This window comes from Giraffa tippelskirchi, chromosome 4, assembly GCF_054371585.1.
Source record: "Giraffa tippelskirchi isolate mGirTip1 chromosome 4, T2T-mGirTip1v1.2.pri, whole genome shotgun sequence".
Taxonomy (NCBI): domain Eukaryota; kingdom Metazoa; phylum Chordata; class Mammalia; order Artiodactyla; family Giraffidae; genus Giraffa; species Giraffa tippelskirchi.
The window spans coordinates 92,232,883-92,246,535 of NC_137278.1; the positions used below are offsets into that span (position 1 = coordinate 92,232,883).

The 13,653-nt window shown below is 45.2% G+C and overlaps 2 protein-coding genes across 5 annotated transcripts in view; one reads left to right on the forward strand and one right to left on the reverse strand.

Annotated features, from left to right (window-relative positions):
• Window positions 1-572: 572 nt before the first annotated feature.
• C4H2orf49 (chromosome 4 C2orf49 homolog) lies at window positions 573-12,277 on the reverse strand. Of its 2 annotated transcripts, XM_081596259.1 has the most exons (5): window positions 12,159-12,277; window positions 10,345-10,511; window positions 6,709-6,835; window positions 6,460-6,582; window positions 573-3,316 (listed from the first exon to the last, which is right to left on the reverse strand). In XM_081596259.1, the coding sequence occupies exons 1-5, from the start codon at window positions 12,255-12,257 to the stop codon at window positions 3,260-3,262; spliced, it is 573 nt and encodes a 190-aa protein (XP_081452385.1). In that variant the 5' UTR covers window positions 12,258-12,277; the 3' UTR covers window positions 573-3,259. The 2 variants fall into 2 exon arrangements, with proteins under 2 accessions (XP_081452385.1, XP_081452384.1); XM_081596258.1 differs by having other exon boundaries at window positions 6,460-6,835.
• Window positions 12,025-13,653, forward strand: part of TGFBRAP1 (transforming growth factor beta receptor associated protein 1) — a 36,118-nt gene continuing 34,489 nt past the window's right edge. The window contains exons 1-2 of one of the 3 annotated variants that reach the window (XM_081596252.1): window positions 12,025-12,360; window positions 13,023-13,073. The gene's annotated coding sequence lies outside the window, so the exon portion shown is untranslated. Of the gene's footprint in view, window positions 12,361-12,601; window positions 12,833-13,022; window positions 13,074-13,653 lie in introns of those variants that run through there. The other 2 variants (XM_081596251.1, XM_081596253.1) reach the window with 2 other exon arrangements.

Consider the following 13,653-nt stretch of genomic DNA (forward strand, 5'->3'; position numbering starts at 1 on the left):
TAAGGAAGACAACCAAGTTTAGTACAGACAGCACAGAGTACATCAGTCAGCAAAAGGCACTTTGGTAAAACTGATCTAAATGGAAATGAGATTTTTTTGGTCTCTTCTGTCCAGACCAAAAAAAAAGATCCACATTTAAGTTCAAGGTAGAAAGTCACCTGAGGCTTTTCCAAATTAATTAGTTAATTTAGATCCTCAGTTTCCAACAGTAAAACATCAGTAAAAAAAATAAAAAATAACTTTTTCAAGATTACTCCAAAAACAAATCGCCCCTCATCTGAACCTCTGGTCAGTCCCCATTTGCCAGGAGAGCTGACAGAGGACACACGTAGGGGCTGGTGTCTCTGCCCCTGGAAGCACAGGGGTCAGCGGGCAGCCCAAGGACCCCCACTCAGCCCCTCCCGCGGGCCCAAGATACGGCTAGACTACTGGCACCAGGCCTGAGAAGTCGATCCAGGTACAGAAGGTTGTACTGTAAGGAATAAACAACAAGTTTCTATAGAGTCAAAAAAAATAAAATCACTATGGTGTTTTTACATTTTATTTTTGTTATGAATGACAGATCTACTCAGTAATTTTACTCCTTTTATTTAAATAAGGATAAGGCTACTTAAAAGACTGTTGACATACAAAAATGTACATTACAAGGTTAAACTCTCTGTACCGAATTACAAAACAAGCATTTAATAAAAGAGCACACTTAAAACATCATGGCCATTCTGGAGCCTCTAAGGATGACAAGTTCCACAGCAATCAACAGAGGAAGGATGCTCTGACAGACCTATGATTTCACCTATGGGCAGTTTCACTTGATGTTAGTTTTTAGAAGGTTGTTGCTATCAAATGAGTTTCTAGGTCAGTTTTAGAATCCTCTCTCAAAACTTAAGTCAACCAAAATGCTATTTCAAATAATAATTACAATTCTGAAGAATTTTAATACTAACAGAAATATGATGGCCTCATAGTGGTATTTGCAAAGTGCCTGTTTGCTGCCCAAAGCGATTCTGGTGAACTGTCCGCCGCCTCAGCCACTGGGCGGACAGACCCTCTCAGACCCCTGCACCAGCATCTGTGGTCCTTAAGGAGGATGGGGCTCACCTAGCTCTGGCCCCAGTGATCAGCGGGCCAAGCAATACAACTTGCAAATCAATGTAAGCCTGGAGTTCAGGATCTATAGGGTGAAGGAGAAGGAACAGAGAAAGTAGAACTATAGGAGAGGAGAGTAAGAAAAAGGAAAACAGGGAGCCAAGAGGGAGAAGCATAGGAGCCCACGTGCTTAGGAAGTAGCCATGTGCCCACACCGGGAGCCACCTGACTTGACAACCCTCCCTCCACTCACTTCATCCAAGCCACCAGATGGGCCCACGTCAAGGAGCAAGGGGTCAGCCACAGGTGTGCTGCTCAGGTCAAGGCCTGGAGCAAGCCCATAAGGCGACACCTGGGGCCGCTGTCATCGCCCGTGGAGCTGTGCCCACTCTGTGCTCGGACTTGGCGAATGTGACCCGCAATACTTGGCCGAGGCTTCTCCACTCTTCAAACTCAAAACAGCTCAATAATATGCTGCTATATGAGCACTGACGCTGAATGTTCATAATATAAACTTCAATTTGAAGCAACAATGTTACATAGTTCAGCTGTTATTACCAACCTACTCTGTAAGTTAAATATACAAATTAAAAATTATTTTTATTGAGTAACTAAAAACAAGTTTCCACTGACGTAACTGTCAAGTGGCGAACTCTCTTTTAACTAGGAGAGAGATGCAGATGGGAGAGGAGACAGCAGAACATAAAATATAATCTGTCATTCTACCCTAAAATCTGCACTTTCAAAATCTCCCTTAACACACAGTATGTATAGGATTATGGTTGTCCTTTACCCAAATGTCAGCCCTGCAGATAACAAAGCATTTTTAACAATTTACCGTAACATTAACAACTGACACAGCACTTAGCGTCTATCAGTTTAATCTTATGTGTACGGATTTATCGTCTGGATAAAGGCAGAAAGGCTGAAAACTGTAGGGTTAAAGTTTGGGTATAGTACCTATCTTCAAGGCTGAATGAATGTTTTGTAAGGCGATTCAAGAGCTAAAATGCTTGTTTTAACAAATCAACAAAGGGATGAACTGCTTGAAAGCAAAACTCCAATCTGAGGGTCACTCATACAAGGGAAGAATGTGAAGTACCCTTGACCTGGGTCAGAAACACAGGGCAAGTGGACCTGGGAACTCATGAACAGGAGGCTAGCATGTCTCCCCGCTGACTCCACACACCACGAAACCTCTAGTGCCTCCTTGGGCACCGCCCACTGCCCCGCGCTGCTCTGAGTGACCCCCCAACTCAGCGGCCCCTCTCCTGCCAACTGCACGTGGCACTGAGCCCCCCTGGCTGTCTCCCAGGCTTCCTGGGTCCTCAGGCTCTGGCCTTCTACCCCCTCTTCTTACCCCCGAGTCTCCTGCCGTCAGGTACCACCTCCAACACGACCACTCCCCTGAAGAGCTTAAAGTCAGCTTCACTTGGAAAAGATTATGCTCCCAGGAAGGAGTGATTCCCGGCCGAGAGGGAGGTCAGAGCTGCCAAGACCACGTGACAGGAGCGTCCAAGAGCTGGGCAGTCTACTCTCCATAAATCAACTCACAATTAAAGGGAAGAAGGAGCAGTAACAAGCACTGGGTTCCCTTTTGGTTTCTATGAAAAGAGGCAACATGAGCGTCAAGGACAGCAGTGTTACCTGAATACTGAGCAGGTAACTGGCAGCACTACACACATGCTCTCCATGAGGAACCCTGAAAAGGAGCCTGGCAGTGTTCACTAGAATACTGTGATGAACTGCTATATTCTTTTGCTTGGGAAAAGAAATGAAAATTGTGAATTTCTAAAGTATTTGAGTTTAAAAAACCCTCAAATTTCCCCAAAGACCAAAACGGACAATTGAGCATAATTCTTAAAATTCACCAAATGTTTTATACCAGACTTGCAGCTAATTATGTGACTAGGGCCAACATAAATGACTTTACTAAACCACTTGTTTAAAAAGAAACTCCTTCCTAATCAGAGCATGAAAGGCAAGATTTTTTCCCCCACAGGAAGGAAAGGAGGGAGAAAGGGAAAGAAAAGGACTTTATTTTTTTGAACCTAATTTAAACCTCTTAAGAAAATTCCACAATAATCAAGATCTCTGTAAATACTGTCAATATATGAGAACTTGCCTGAAAAACTACAGTTACAGTTATATTTACATTTTTGGAAACTTTCCTTCATGGCCATGTCACATGCTGTATCTTCCTCTTGGCTTCTGGGGGCTTCAGGTTAATCTGAAAACACAGGAGCAGAAATCAGTGCACACTTGCAGCAATGTCAGAGGATACCCCAAAGGCATATTTTACACTAAGAGACTTGACCCCTGATTCAGGAACGGTGGCGCCCTGCTGCCACCTGCTGGAGGAACTGAAGGCGGCAGGAAAGGCGGCCAGGCTGGGCCTGTGTTTACAGCTGTGGTTCTCAGATGTTTGTTGGCCAGACTGGCCCAGGGCACAGACAACATGCCCAGGCTTGGACCTCGCCCCAAAGCCAACTCAGCCAGCACCCTCAGGAGGTGCTGGGATGCGACCCTGAAGGCCGGGAGCCAGCACACGAGATCCCACCCATGACGAGGTCATGAGGAGAAGACCTGCCGAGCAAGGCAACTCAGGCCTCAGGGATTTCGATAAGCTGCCTCGGCGCTCACCTTAAAGATGATATCTTTCTGATGCTTGCTATAATAGACTGCTCCCTAATTTCTGTGACTTAGGCAGAAGGCCTTCCCTGATCCTTTCCTAACAAGGTCAATTTAAAACTCTAATCGACATGCCCCCCGAACAGCAGCGCTCTGTAAGATTATCCATAAAAGAGAGTATTTTAATCTAAACTCTTGTTAACATCTTAGTTTGCTTGATAAATGTGCCTGTGCCTTTAGAGCTAATGTGCATGACTGCTCCTCAACAATAAACAGCATTGAGAGCCTGTATGCACAAAAGGTCCCAATGGGCACAGAACCCTTGGAGGGGGAGAAAGCCTATTGGAAAACGTAAGAAATATTACTCTATAAAACTGTTATTCGATATATATTTACTTGCTATGTTTTTGCTATTAACGTCCTGAGCCTGTATAATAAAGGTATAATAGTTAGAGACTTATATAAATAAAGGTTTAGCCTTAATATAAAAATAATAAGACAGTTGTTAATTTAGCTGGTGATTTTTGTTAAAGAACTGACTTTTGTGCTACATTGTTTCAGCTTGCTGTACCATGACCTTATGGGACCACATTCTTTTCTGTTAAGCTCAAGGCAAAAGATAGATTACAAAAAACAGGTTTTACTTTAAACCTTTGAGTTAATGAATCCTTTCTTTGTCATAATCCACTGTGCCTATATTCTTTAAAAAACAAGTGTTTTGGCTGCTGCTGCTAAGTCGCTTCAGTCGTGTCCGACTCTGTGCGACCCCATAGACGGCAGCCCACCAGGCTCCGCCGTCCCTGGGATTCTCCAGGCAAGAATACTGGAGTGGGTTGCCATTTCCTTCTCCAGTGCATGATCAACCCTTATCACTAAAGAGTCATAAAGATGTTAGCAGGCCTCCAGGCCAGAAGATAATGTAAACAACTTAAGACCTTTGTAAATAAGATATATACAAAAAATATCCTGGTTTCGATAAGGGTCAAAAACTGCCAACCCGTTAAGCTGATTTGGCATGACTCTACAACTCAAGATATAAAAGCTCCCTTTGAAAAATAAAGCTCAGAGGCTGCTTCACACCTGCCTAGTCTCGCTGTGTCTTCTCTTGGCTGACGCCGTCCATCCTACGGGAACCCCTGGACCAGCTGGAGCAGGACTCCGGCACCTGACCCCAGTGGGGTTTGCTGGAAGTCCCCCACCCCAGGTGCATTCAGAGCTGAGAACCACAGCCACTCCAGATCTGCTTCCTCCCTGCAGGGCCCATCGCACCCCAACCTCACAGTCTAAGATCTCAGTACAAGATTTAAAAGAAAAGTCATACCTCTGAAAGAATAAAAGTTTTCTGAGAAGGAAAATGCTTTCCAAGAGATTGGGGGGGGGAAAACAACCCTCAGTGCTCACTGCCTCACTGACCATAATATTCAAGGTCCTCCCTCACATTTCCACCTCTCCTCTCCCCTGCCCCCCAGCAGTGACTGACTGAGGACAGAAGCAGTGTGGCGTCATTATAAGTGCATGGGGTCAAGCAGACCTGAATTCAACTACAGACTGGCGCCTACTGACTGGAGCCCTAGACAAGTTTGTTTAAATTATCGAGGCTTCTTCCTCCTCATCTGTGAAATGAGAACAGCTACTGTACCCACTGCAGGGGGTGGCTGAAAGGAGTCTGAACAGATGAACTGATACGAGAACTGTGGGCTGGTCAGGTCACTGCAGCTCTCTCTCTGGGGTCTGCTATTTAGGTCTCAACTACTCAGAGTCTTGATCTCTGACACAGAACACGAAGATGATAACAAAGCCGAAGAATATACAGGAATGCTGTGGACTGAATACCTTTGTCCCTCAAACTCCCTGTGTTGAATCCTGACCCCCAAGGTGGCGGTGCTGGAGGAGGGCATCTGGGAGGTGGGTATGTCATTAAGGGGATGAGTGCCTGTCCCCATAAAACAGACCCCAGAGAGCATCCTGCCCCTTCTGCCACGAGAGGCCACAGAGAGAGCAGCCGACTCTGACCCAGGAAGTGGGTCTTGACCAGACACTGAATCTGCCTTGACTGTGGACTCCAGTCTCCAGGGCTGTCGGAAATGAATGTTTACTGTTGGAGCCACCCAGTCAGTGGTGTCTGTTGTTAATATCAGCCTGAATGAACTAAGACAAAGAGTAAAAGCTATAAAACTGCACATGTATATAGGTAAAATCTCATAATTAAACTCAAAATATATTCTGGCAACTATACAGATCTGCCATTTGAAACGCAAGCATTCAGATGGCAAGTCTAGTGGAGCCTAACAGAGTCTCCCAAACCACCTCCATACTCCTAAAGACAGATGCATGTGAGGGGGAGGGGAGGCAACTGGTAAACCCTAAAGATTCTGGTGTGATTTTAAGCTAAGTGCCAAACAGACAGACTCAAGGTCCACATCTACAATACCGCTTAATAAATGTGCAACCCTGCACAACTGAGTTAACATTCTGAGTCTTGCTAACACAGGACTACTTCTCTCCTTTAGTTCCAAGACGACAATCTAGGAAAAGTGCCCAAGAGGCACTCCCTTTACATGTTTTAAGCAGAAATAAACTGAGTGCACTTTAGAAGACATTAGCCTATCATGGATCTCAGGGCCACACACAGGGAATGAGATGTACCAACGAGACATCTTCTGCTGACGGGCAGAAGAGCAGCATGGGGCAGAGCAGACCCCAGGCATGCAGCTGGTGCAGAGAGCACCAGGAGGCACTCACCGTGGCCTCGGCCTCCTCCTTGGGAGCAGCTCGCTTTAACTTCACGGGAGTGGCTCCCACAGGCGACAAAGGTGGCGACTTCACAGGGCCCAAAGGGCTTTTCCTGTGCGTTAAGTCATGGTTCTGTTTAGTGTCATTATTACTGTGTTCCATTTCATTGTTCATAGGCAAATTGGAAGACAAAACTAGGGGTGAAACACTGGAAGACGAATTTGACAATTTTTTAAAGGCATTGCTGGCAGCGCTCGCCTGGGGCGGGGGCCTCAGCCGGTCGTTATCCCCGTTCTCCGTCTTCTTCACTTTTATGCTTGTACTTGTTGAACTTCCGTCAAACACAATGAGGGGTCTTTTCCGCAACCCATCTGCAGGGCTACCCCTGAAATCAGAGAGACGTATTCATGAAAAATGCTCTCTGAATGGCAAATCAGTTCCCTGGAACTCAAAGCTAAAATGATCAAAAAAGATTTGACTAATCCAAGTAGGACTACTGCAAATGAAGTTTTCTGTGTTTACCCTAAATGAAATAACTTTCTACTGCTTTGAACTTTACAACATTTATCAACAAAAATTTAGTTATTTTTCATGTATATAGAAGATATAGTTATTTTTAGAGCATCAATCCATCAACTAACCCTAAAACTTCAAATGGGCCTTATGAAGCATTATACGAACAAAGCTAGTGAGAAGAATTCCAGTTGAGCTATGTCAAATCCTAAGACAATGCTTTGAAAGTGCTGCATTCAATATGCCAGCAAATTTGGAAAACTTAGCAGTGGCCACAGAACTGGAAAAGGTCAATTTTCATTCCAATCCCAAAGAAAGGCAATGCCAAAGAATGCTCAAACAACTGCACAATTGCGCTCATTTCACATGCTAGCAAGGTAGTGCTCAAAATCCTTCAAGATAGGTTTCAACAGTACATGAACTAAGAACTTCCAGATGTACAAACTGGATTTAGAAAACGCAGAGGGACCAAAGATCAAATTGCCAACATTCACTGGATCATAGTAAAGACAAGAGAATTCCAAAAAACATCTACTTCTGCTTCATTGACTAAGCTAAAGTCTTTGACTGTGTGGATCACAACAAACTGTGGAAAACTCTCGGAATACCACACCACCTTACCTTTCTCCTAAGAAACCTGCATAAAAGACAAGAAGCAACAGTTAGAACCGGACATAAAATAATGAACTGGTTCAAAATTGGGAAAGGAGTACATCAAGGCTGTATATTGTCACCCTGCTTATTTAACGCATATGCAGAGTACAACATGCGAAATGTCAGGCTGGATGACTCACAAGCTGGAATCAAGATTGCCGGGAGAAACATCAACAACCTCAAATATGCAGATGATACCACTCTAACAGCAGAAACTGAAGAGGAGCAAAGGGCCTCTTGATGAAAGTGAAAGAGGAGAGTGAAAAAGCTGGCTTAAAACTCAACATTCAGAAAACTAAGATCATGGCATCCAGTCCCACCACTTCATGGCAAAGAGATGGGGAAACAATGGAAACAGTGATAGACTATTTTCTTGGGCTCCAAAATCACTGTGGATGGTAAGTAACTGCAGCCATGAAATTGAAAGACTCTTGCTCCTTGGAAGAAAAGCTATGGCAAAGCTAGGCAGCATATTAAAAAGCAGAGAAATCACTTTGCCAACAAAGGTCCCTATAGTCAAAGCTATGGTTTTTCCAGTAGTCATGTACCAGTGTGAGAACTGGACCATACATAAGGCTGAGTGCTGAAGAACTGATGCTTTCGAACTGTGATGCTGGAGAACTCTTCAGAGTCCCTTGGACTGCAAGGAGATCAAACCAGTCAATCCTAAAGGAAATCAACCTGGAATATTCATCGGAAGGACTGATGCTAAAGCTGAAGCTTCAATACTTTAGCCACCTCATGCAAAGAACTGACTCACTGGAAAAGACCCTGATGCTGGGAAAGATTGAGGGCAGGAGGAGAAGGGGACGACAGAGGATGAGATGGTTGGATGACATCACTGACTCAATGGACATGAGTTTGAGCAAACTCGGGGAGATGGTGAAGGACAGGGAAGCCTGGGGTGCTGCAGTCCATGGACAGAGAGTTGGACACAACTCATTGACTGAACAACAACAAAAAATTTTAACTTTTAAAAATTACCATCCTGTTGACAGAATTATCCTGCCCGTGTATCACTGATTATTTAGAAAGGCTAACAAACTATAAAACTACACTAAACCACCATACTGACAGCTTACAAACAATGGACTGACAGGACATCCGACCTCACTCATTAAAAGTCCTTAAAGTCTAGGCATTTTCTAAACTAACTGTAACATTTATATAATTTTAAGTTTATAACTGGCAAGTCTTCACATTTAGTTTCTGAAAACTGTATTTCCACTCTTAATTATAAGTATAAATAATAAAAGCATTCATTTGTTCAGTATTAATTAGACCTCAAGTGAAACAAACGTCTGGAGGGAGCAGGGGGACTGTCAATTAAACATGTTAAAAGAACTTGAACAACCAGTTATTAGGAAAAACACTTCAGCTTTGCAACTGAAAGCACTACTAGGGACCAGCAGCATCAGCACCATCTCGGGCACTTACAAGAAATATGCTCATGCTGAGTTGACTGTATTCCAATCAACACTAAGACTGTACACACATCTGTGCTCCAAAAGATTACACACACAACACAGGTGTTATGTTCTTCTGCTATTCTCAGAAGTGGGAAATAATCACCTATCAGTCAGGAATCTTTCTTCGTCACTAGAGATTAAAACCACTAACTCAGACCTAAGGTTCTCCTTATGCAGCCTTCTCATTCCATCTTCTCCCATTGTCTGTAGTGCACTGCCTAGGACAGTGAGGCTCTAAGAAAAATATTCAGCAATTAATCAACAGCACCCACACGTAATGAGATAGACACAGGAAAATAAATAATTAGGCCACTTAAGAAATCTTAAGATACTTCGTCCTAACTAACTATGCTAATTAATTAAATGTATAAAAGGAAGTTCATCTGCTTGTGGTTTTACGAAAATTTTTCTGAATTTAAAATTTTCTGGACTTTTCTGGGGTTTATGGAAGTGATACAACCATCTCTTTATTTCTGTTTTATTCACAGACCTCATGGCCTTATCTGACGCCACTTTTTTCTCCTACTTTAATAAATCTTGTTGGCTCTGCCTCCAAAACACAACCAGACCCCAAATGCTTCTTACCAAGTCCCGTACCTCCCCCAGAAATCACCACTGTCTACTGCCAGGATTATAGAACAACACCCGGCCTGGTTCCATCACCCTCCCCCAACCTTAAACCACATCTCAGTATAGCAGCCAGAGTAAACCTCTTAAAATGTGCATCAGATGGTATTATCTCTCTGCTCGAAATCCTGCAACGGCTGCTCATCTCAGAGCAGAGCCAAGGTCTTCCCGCACTCATCTCTCTGCACTGCCTTCCCTGCTCGGCCCTGCCTGCCTCCTGGCTGCTCCTGGCCATCGGGTGGACACATCCCTGACCCGATTCTCGTGTTCGGCCCAGAACCTGGCTCACCCTCTACTTTCCACAGGTCTCTCCACTGAAATGTCACTTCTCAGTGAGGCTGTCCCGGGCTACTTCACCGAAAGCTGTCATCCCTCTTCCCATTTCACCTTTCTCCTTCGCATTTACCAGTGTAGCATGTCCTGTATGTGACTTAACGTTTTTATTGTGTTTCTCCCAATTCAAATATGAGCAAGGAGTTTGGTCAGTTTTATTTACGCTACAGCACAATGCCTGATGCTCAATAAACAGTAGCCGAGTAAGTATTTTTTTTACCTAAATTCACCTGGGGAAAAAAAGAAAAGCAAGATTGGTCAGTCATATAAAACAATAACCAGAACCACAGAAAAGTACCTTTTTGTCTCATTTTTTATCTCGTGTTGTTCTCTCTTCTTTTCCATCATTTTCCCCCATCTATTCTTTGGCAAATCTCTCTGAGGCAGTGGTATTGCATGCTGAACATAAAGGTCGGTCAGACTGTCTTTGTTTACTCTCACGTCATTTTCAACAGTTATGTTCTTCTGTGGAAAAGGAAGCAAAAGTAATTTCAAAACAACAGCTTTCATTTTAACTACCTATCTAACAGAGTAAGACATGAGTGCTTAAATAACAAGTATAAAACCACTTTCATGTTTGGACACACACCTAATATCCTATATGATGCTGCAAGAAGCAGTACTATAGAAAGGCTAAGCTCTTCAAATTTTCTGTCTAGCTTCATCTTAAAGACAATGGTTATATGTCCTCAGTATGACAAGGACAGCAGTCCACACTGCTCAACCCACACAGGAGGCATAAAGGCCATTTCCTGTAGCAGCATCTTAACCTATGAATGCAACTAAAAACGGGGGACTGTCTGGGGAGACCAGACAAAAAGACAAAAGAAAGCAAACAATGATAAGTTACTCCATCCTGTCAGAAAGGTATCTAGAGAGTTACTGTCATGAGCAGATGGGCGGGCTGGAGGTCTCACCCCTTTTGTTCTTCCCCAAGTTTCCCTACTTGGGGAACTATATTAAACTGGAGCTCACCACCCAGACCTCAAACCTATTCTCAAACTGTGATCTCTGGACCAGCTGCAAGAACTTGTTAAAAATGGTAATTTTCAGGCCACACTTCAAAATTACTGAACCAGAAACTCTGTGGATTGAAACCTGCAGTCTGTGTTTTCACACACCCTGGGGTGATTGTGAGGGACCTAAAAAAGTTTCACAATCAGAGAAAAAAGGTAGCAGCTATCTCTAAAAAATTCTACCCGGGTGGGGGGTGGGGGTGAGGGGTCCCGGGTTTGAGGAAACCAGAGAAAGAAGAGTACTGAGGGGAAAAACAAAAGGAAAACAACAAAACATGCCACTTAAAACCCCCCAAAGTTTTCAGCAATTCTCTACCACTTTAAACAAAACTCATCACTTAAAAAAAAAAAAAACCTTTTTATTTTATACTGGACGATTAACAATGTTGTGATAGTTTCAGGTAGACAGCAAAAGGACCCAGCCGCAAATATACACAGATCCATTCTCCCCCAAACTCCCCTCCCATCCAGGCTGCCGCACAACACTGAACACAGTTCCCGGTGCTCTAGAGTACGACAAAACTCATCACTTTTTTTTGGTCTTATTTTTCTTCTGCTATCAGAGGCCACAACAGCTGAAAAAGAGCAAACGCTACTTTGAGAGCCAGGAGCCCTGAGTTCTCCGGCTGCACCATCTAACGGCGGTGTGAACAGAGAAGTCACTCCACCTGTCTGGGACTCAGTTTCCCCGTCTTTGAACTCTGTGAGTGTGGAAAACGGACGACTTCTCCGGTGCCCTCCAGGCTGGCAGTCGGGGACTGCCACCCCTCGTTCCCGTTCTTCCACGACATTCCCCAGCTCCTCTTGGCAGGCCCCTGATCACACCCAGGCCGCGGGGGTCTGGACTCCCCTTTCCGAGCCATCGGAACCCCAGAAGAGTATTCCTAACTCCCAGGAGTTCCTGGAACTCTGAGGACCTCTCTCTCTCGACAGGCGAGTGCGGAGACCCGGCCGGTCCGCGCGGGGCGGAGAACGGCTAGACCTGGCGGCTGGCACGGCGGCAGCGGCTGTGTCGGGTGCCGCCGAGGACTACTCGGGGCGAGCTCAAGTCCCAGGGCCTCCCCGAAGCAGGCCCGCCCGCAGCAGCGCGCCGCACCTGCTCCAGGGTGAGGAGAAGGAACTCCTGGGACAGCAGCTCCGGATGCAGCAGCAGCTCCGAATCCGTGCAGCTGCGACCGCCCACATCCCCCGCCATCGTCGTCGCCAGGAGACCCCGGCCGACTACCCACAAGTCTCCCGCGAGCAAGCGTCCAGGAAGTGACGTCACGGCAGGCGCGGCGGCCTCGGGTGTATAGTCAGTATGTGCCGCGCGTCGCGCTCCGCCTCTCCGGACAGGTTAGGGTGCTGGGCAGGCTCTAACCGGGGAATATCCCTGGGGGCATAAAGAAGTGAAAGAGCTCCCTGCCGAGGAAACTGGAGTTTCCAGTCTGGCAGGAAGTGAGGGAAAGGCGAAGTTCACGAGCCACGATTGGTCGCGCCTGGTCGCGCCTCCTCTGACGTCAGAGACAGAGACCAATGGGAGTCCAAGGGCAGCATCGCGGGAAGACGGCGAGGGAGGCAGATAGAAGTTAGTGTAAATATGGTGGGTAGTGTTTGAAAGCTTCTTGGTTTTGTTTTTTGAACCTTTTTATTGTTTGTTTCCTAATCTTCCTTCAATATGATGTAAGACGAGAGGCTTTAACTCCCTGAAACCAAGCGCCTGGCACATAGTAGGCACTCAAGTATTTGTTCCCGAAATAATACTCGGAATGAACCTACTCATACATGAAAGTAAGGGCAACCGAGAAGTCCCCGGGACACAGCCGCACGTTTGTTTATTCCCTAGCTGTGAAATGGGAATAACGCCCCTCACAGTGTTGTGAAGATGGGTCCAAAGTAGGGCAAATCCCTCCCCTGTTACCTCTAGCTACCTGGAAATGTGGCTACCGGTTCTTGTTTTTTTTCTCCCTGTGGTTTTCAGGACTTAACCTGATGTCTCAGGCTCTTCATCAGCATAAACGTTTTATGGCAGGTAAGACCTGTGCTTTTTATTTTTTTCCTTCTCTTATTTTCCGGTTTAAAACTAGAAGTACTTCCCTGGTTAAAACTAAATCCTTTAAGATAACTCTTAGTGCCTCTGAAACAAACGTTTCAGGATAGAAGGAGTGTCCCCAGGGCAGAAGAATAAAATCAAGAGTGAGAGAGGAGGAAGTATTGGTAAGGTTCCAGCACCCTCCCCACTCCAGGGGAAGGAGAGACAGGGTCTTTGGTAATGCCTGCCCTCACTCCATCCTAGGAAGAGCCTTAGAGAGAGGAGCCTCTGAAAACAGGCGGTCTGCTGTGTTTTAATCAGAGTTTCTGATGCAAAAGTAGGGCGGGGGATAATTTGCCTTTCTAACGATTTTTGAGGTGATGTTTCAAATGTGTATAGGCAGAAGGGCTACCTGAAAGAGACTTCTGCCACATTGAAATAAGGAAGCTACAGGCATCTGACCTGCAAGGCAGGCAGACACCATGATTGGAGGCTTCAAACCAGGCTTGTCAGCACCTAAAACACAAGACTGAAAACCAAACCCCAGAGTGTACAAAGAGCACCTCTGAATTCATGCGGG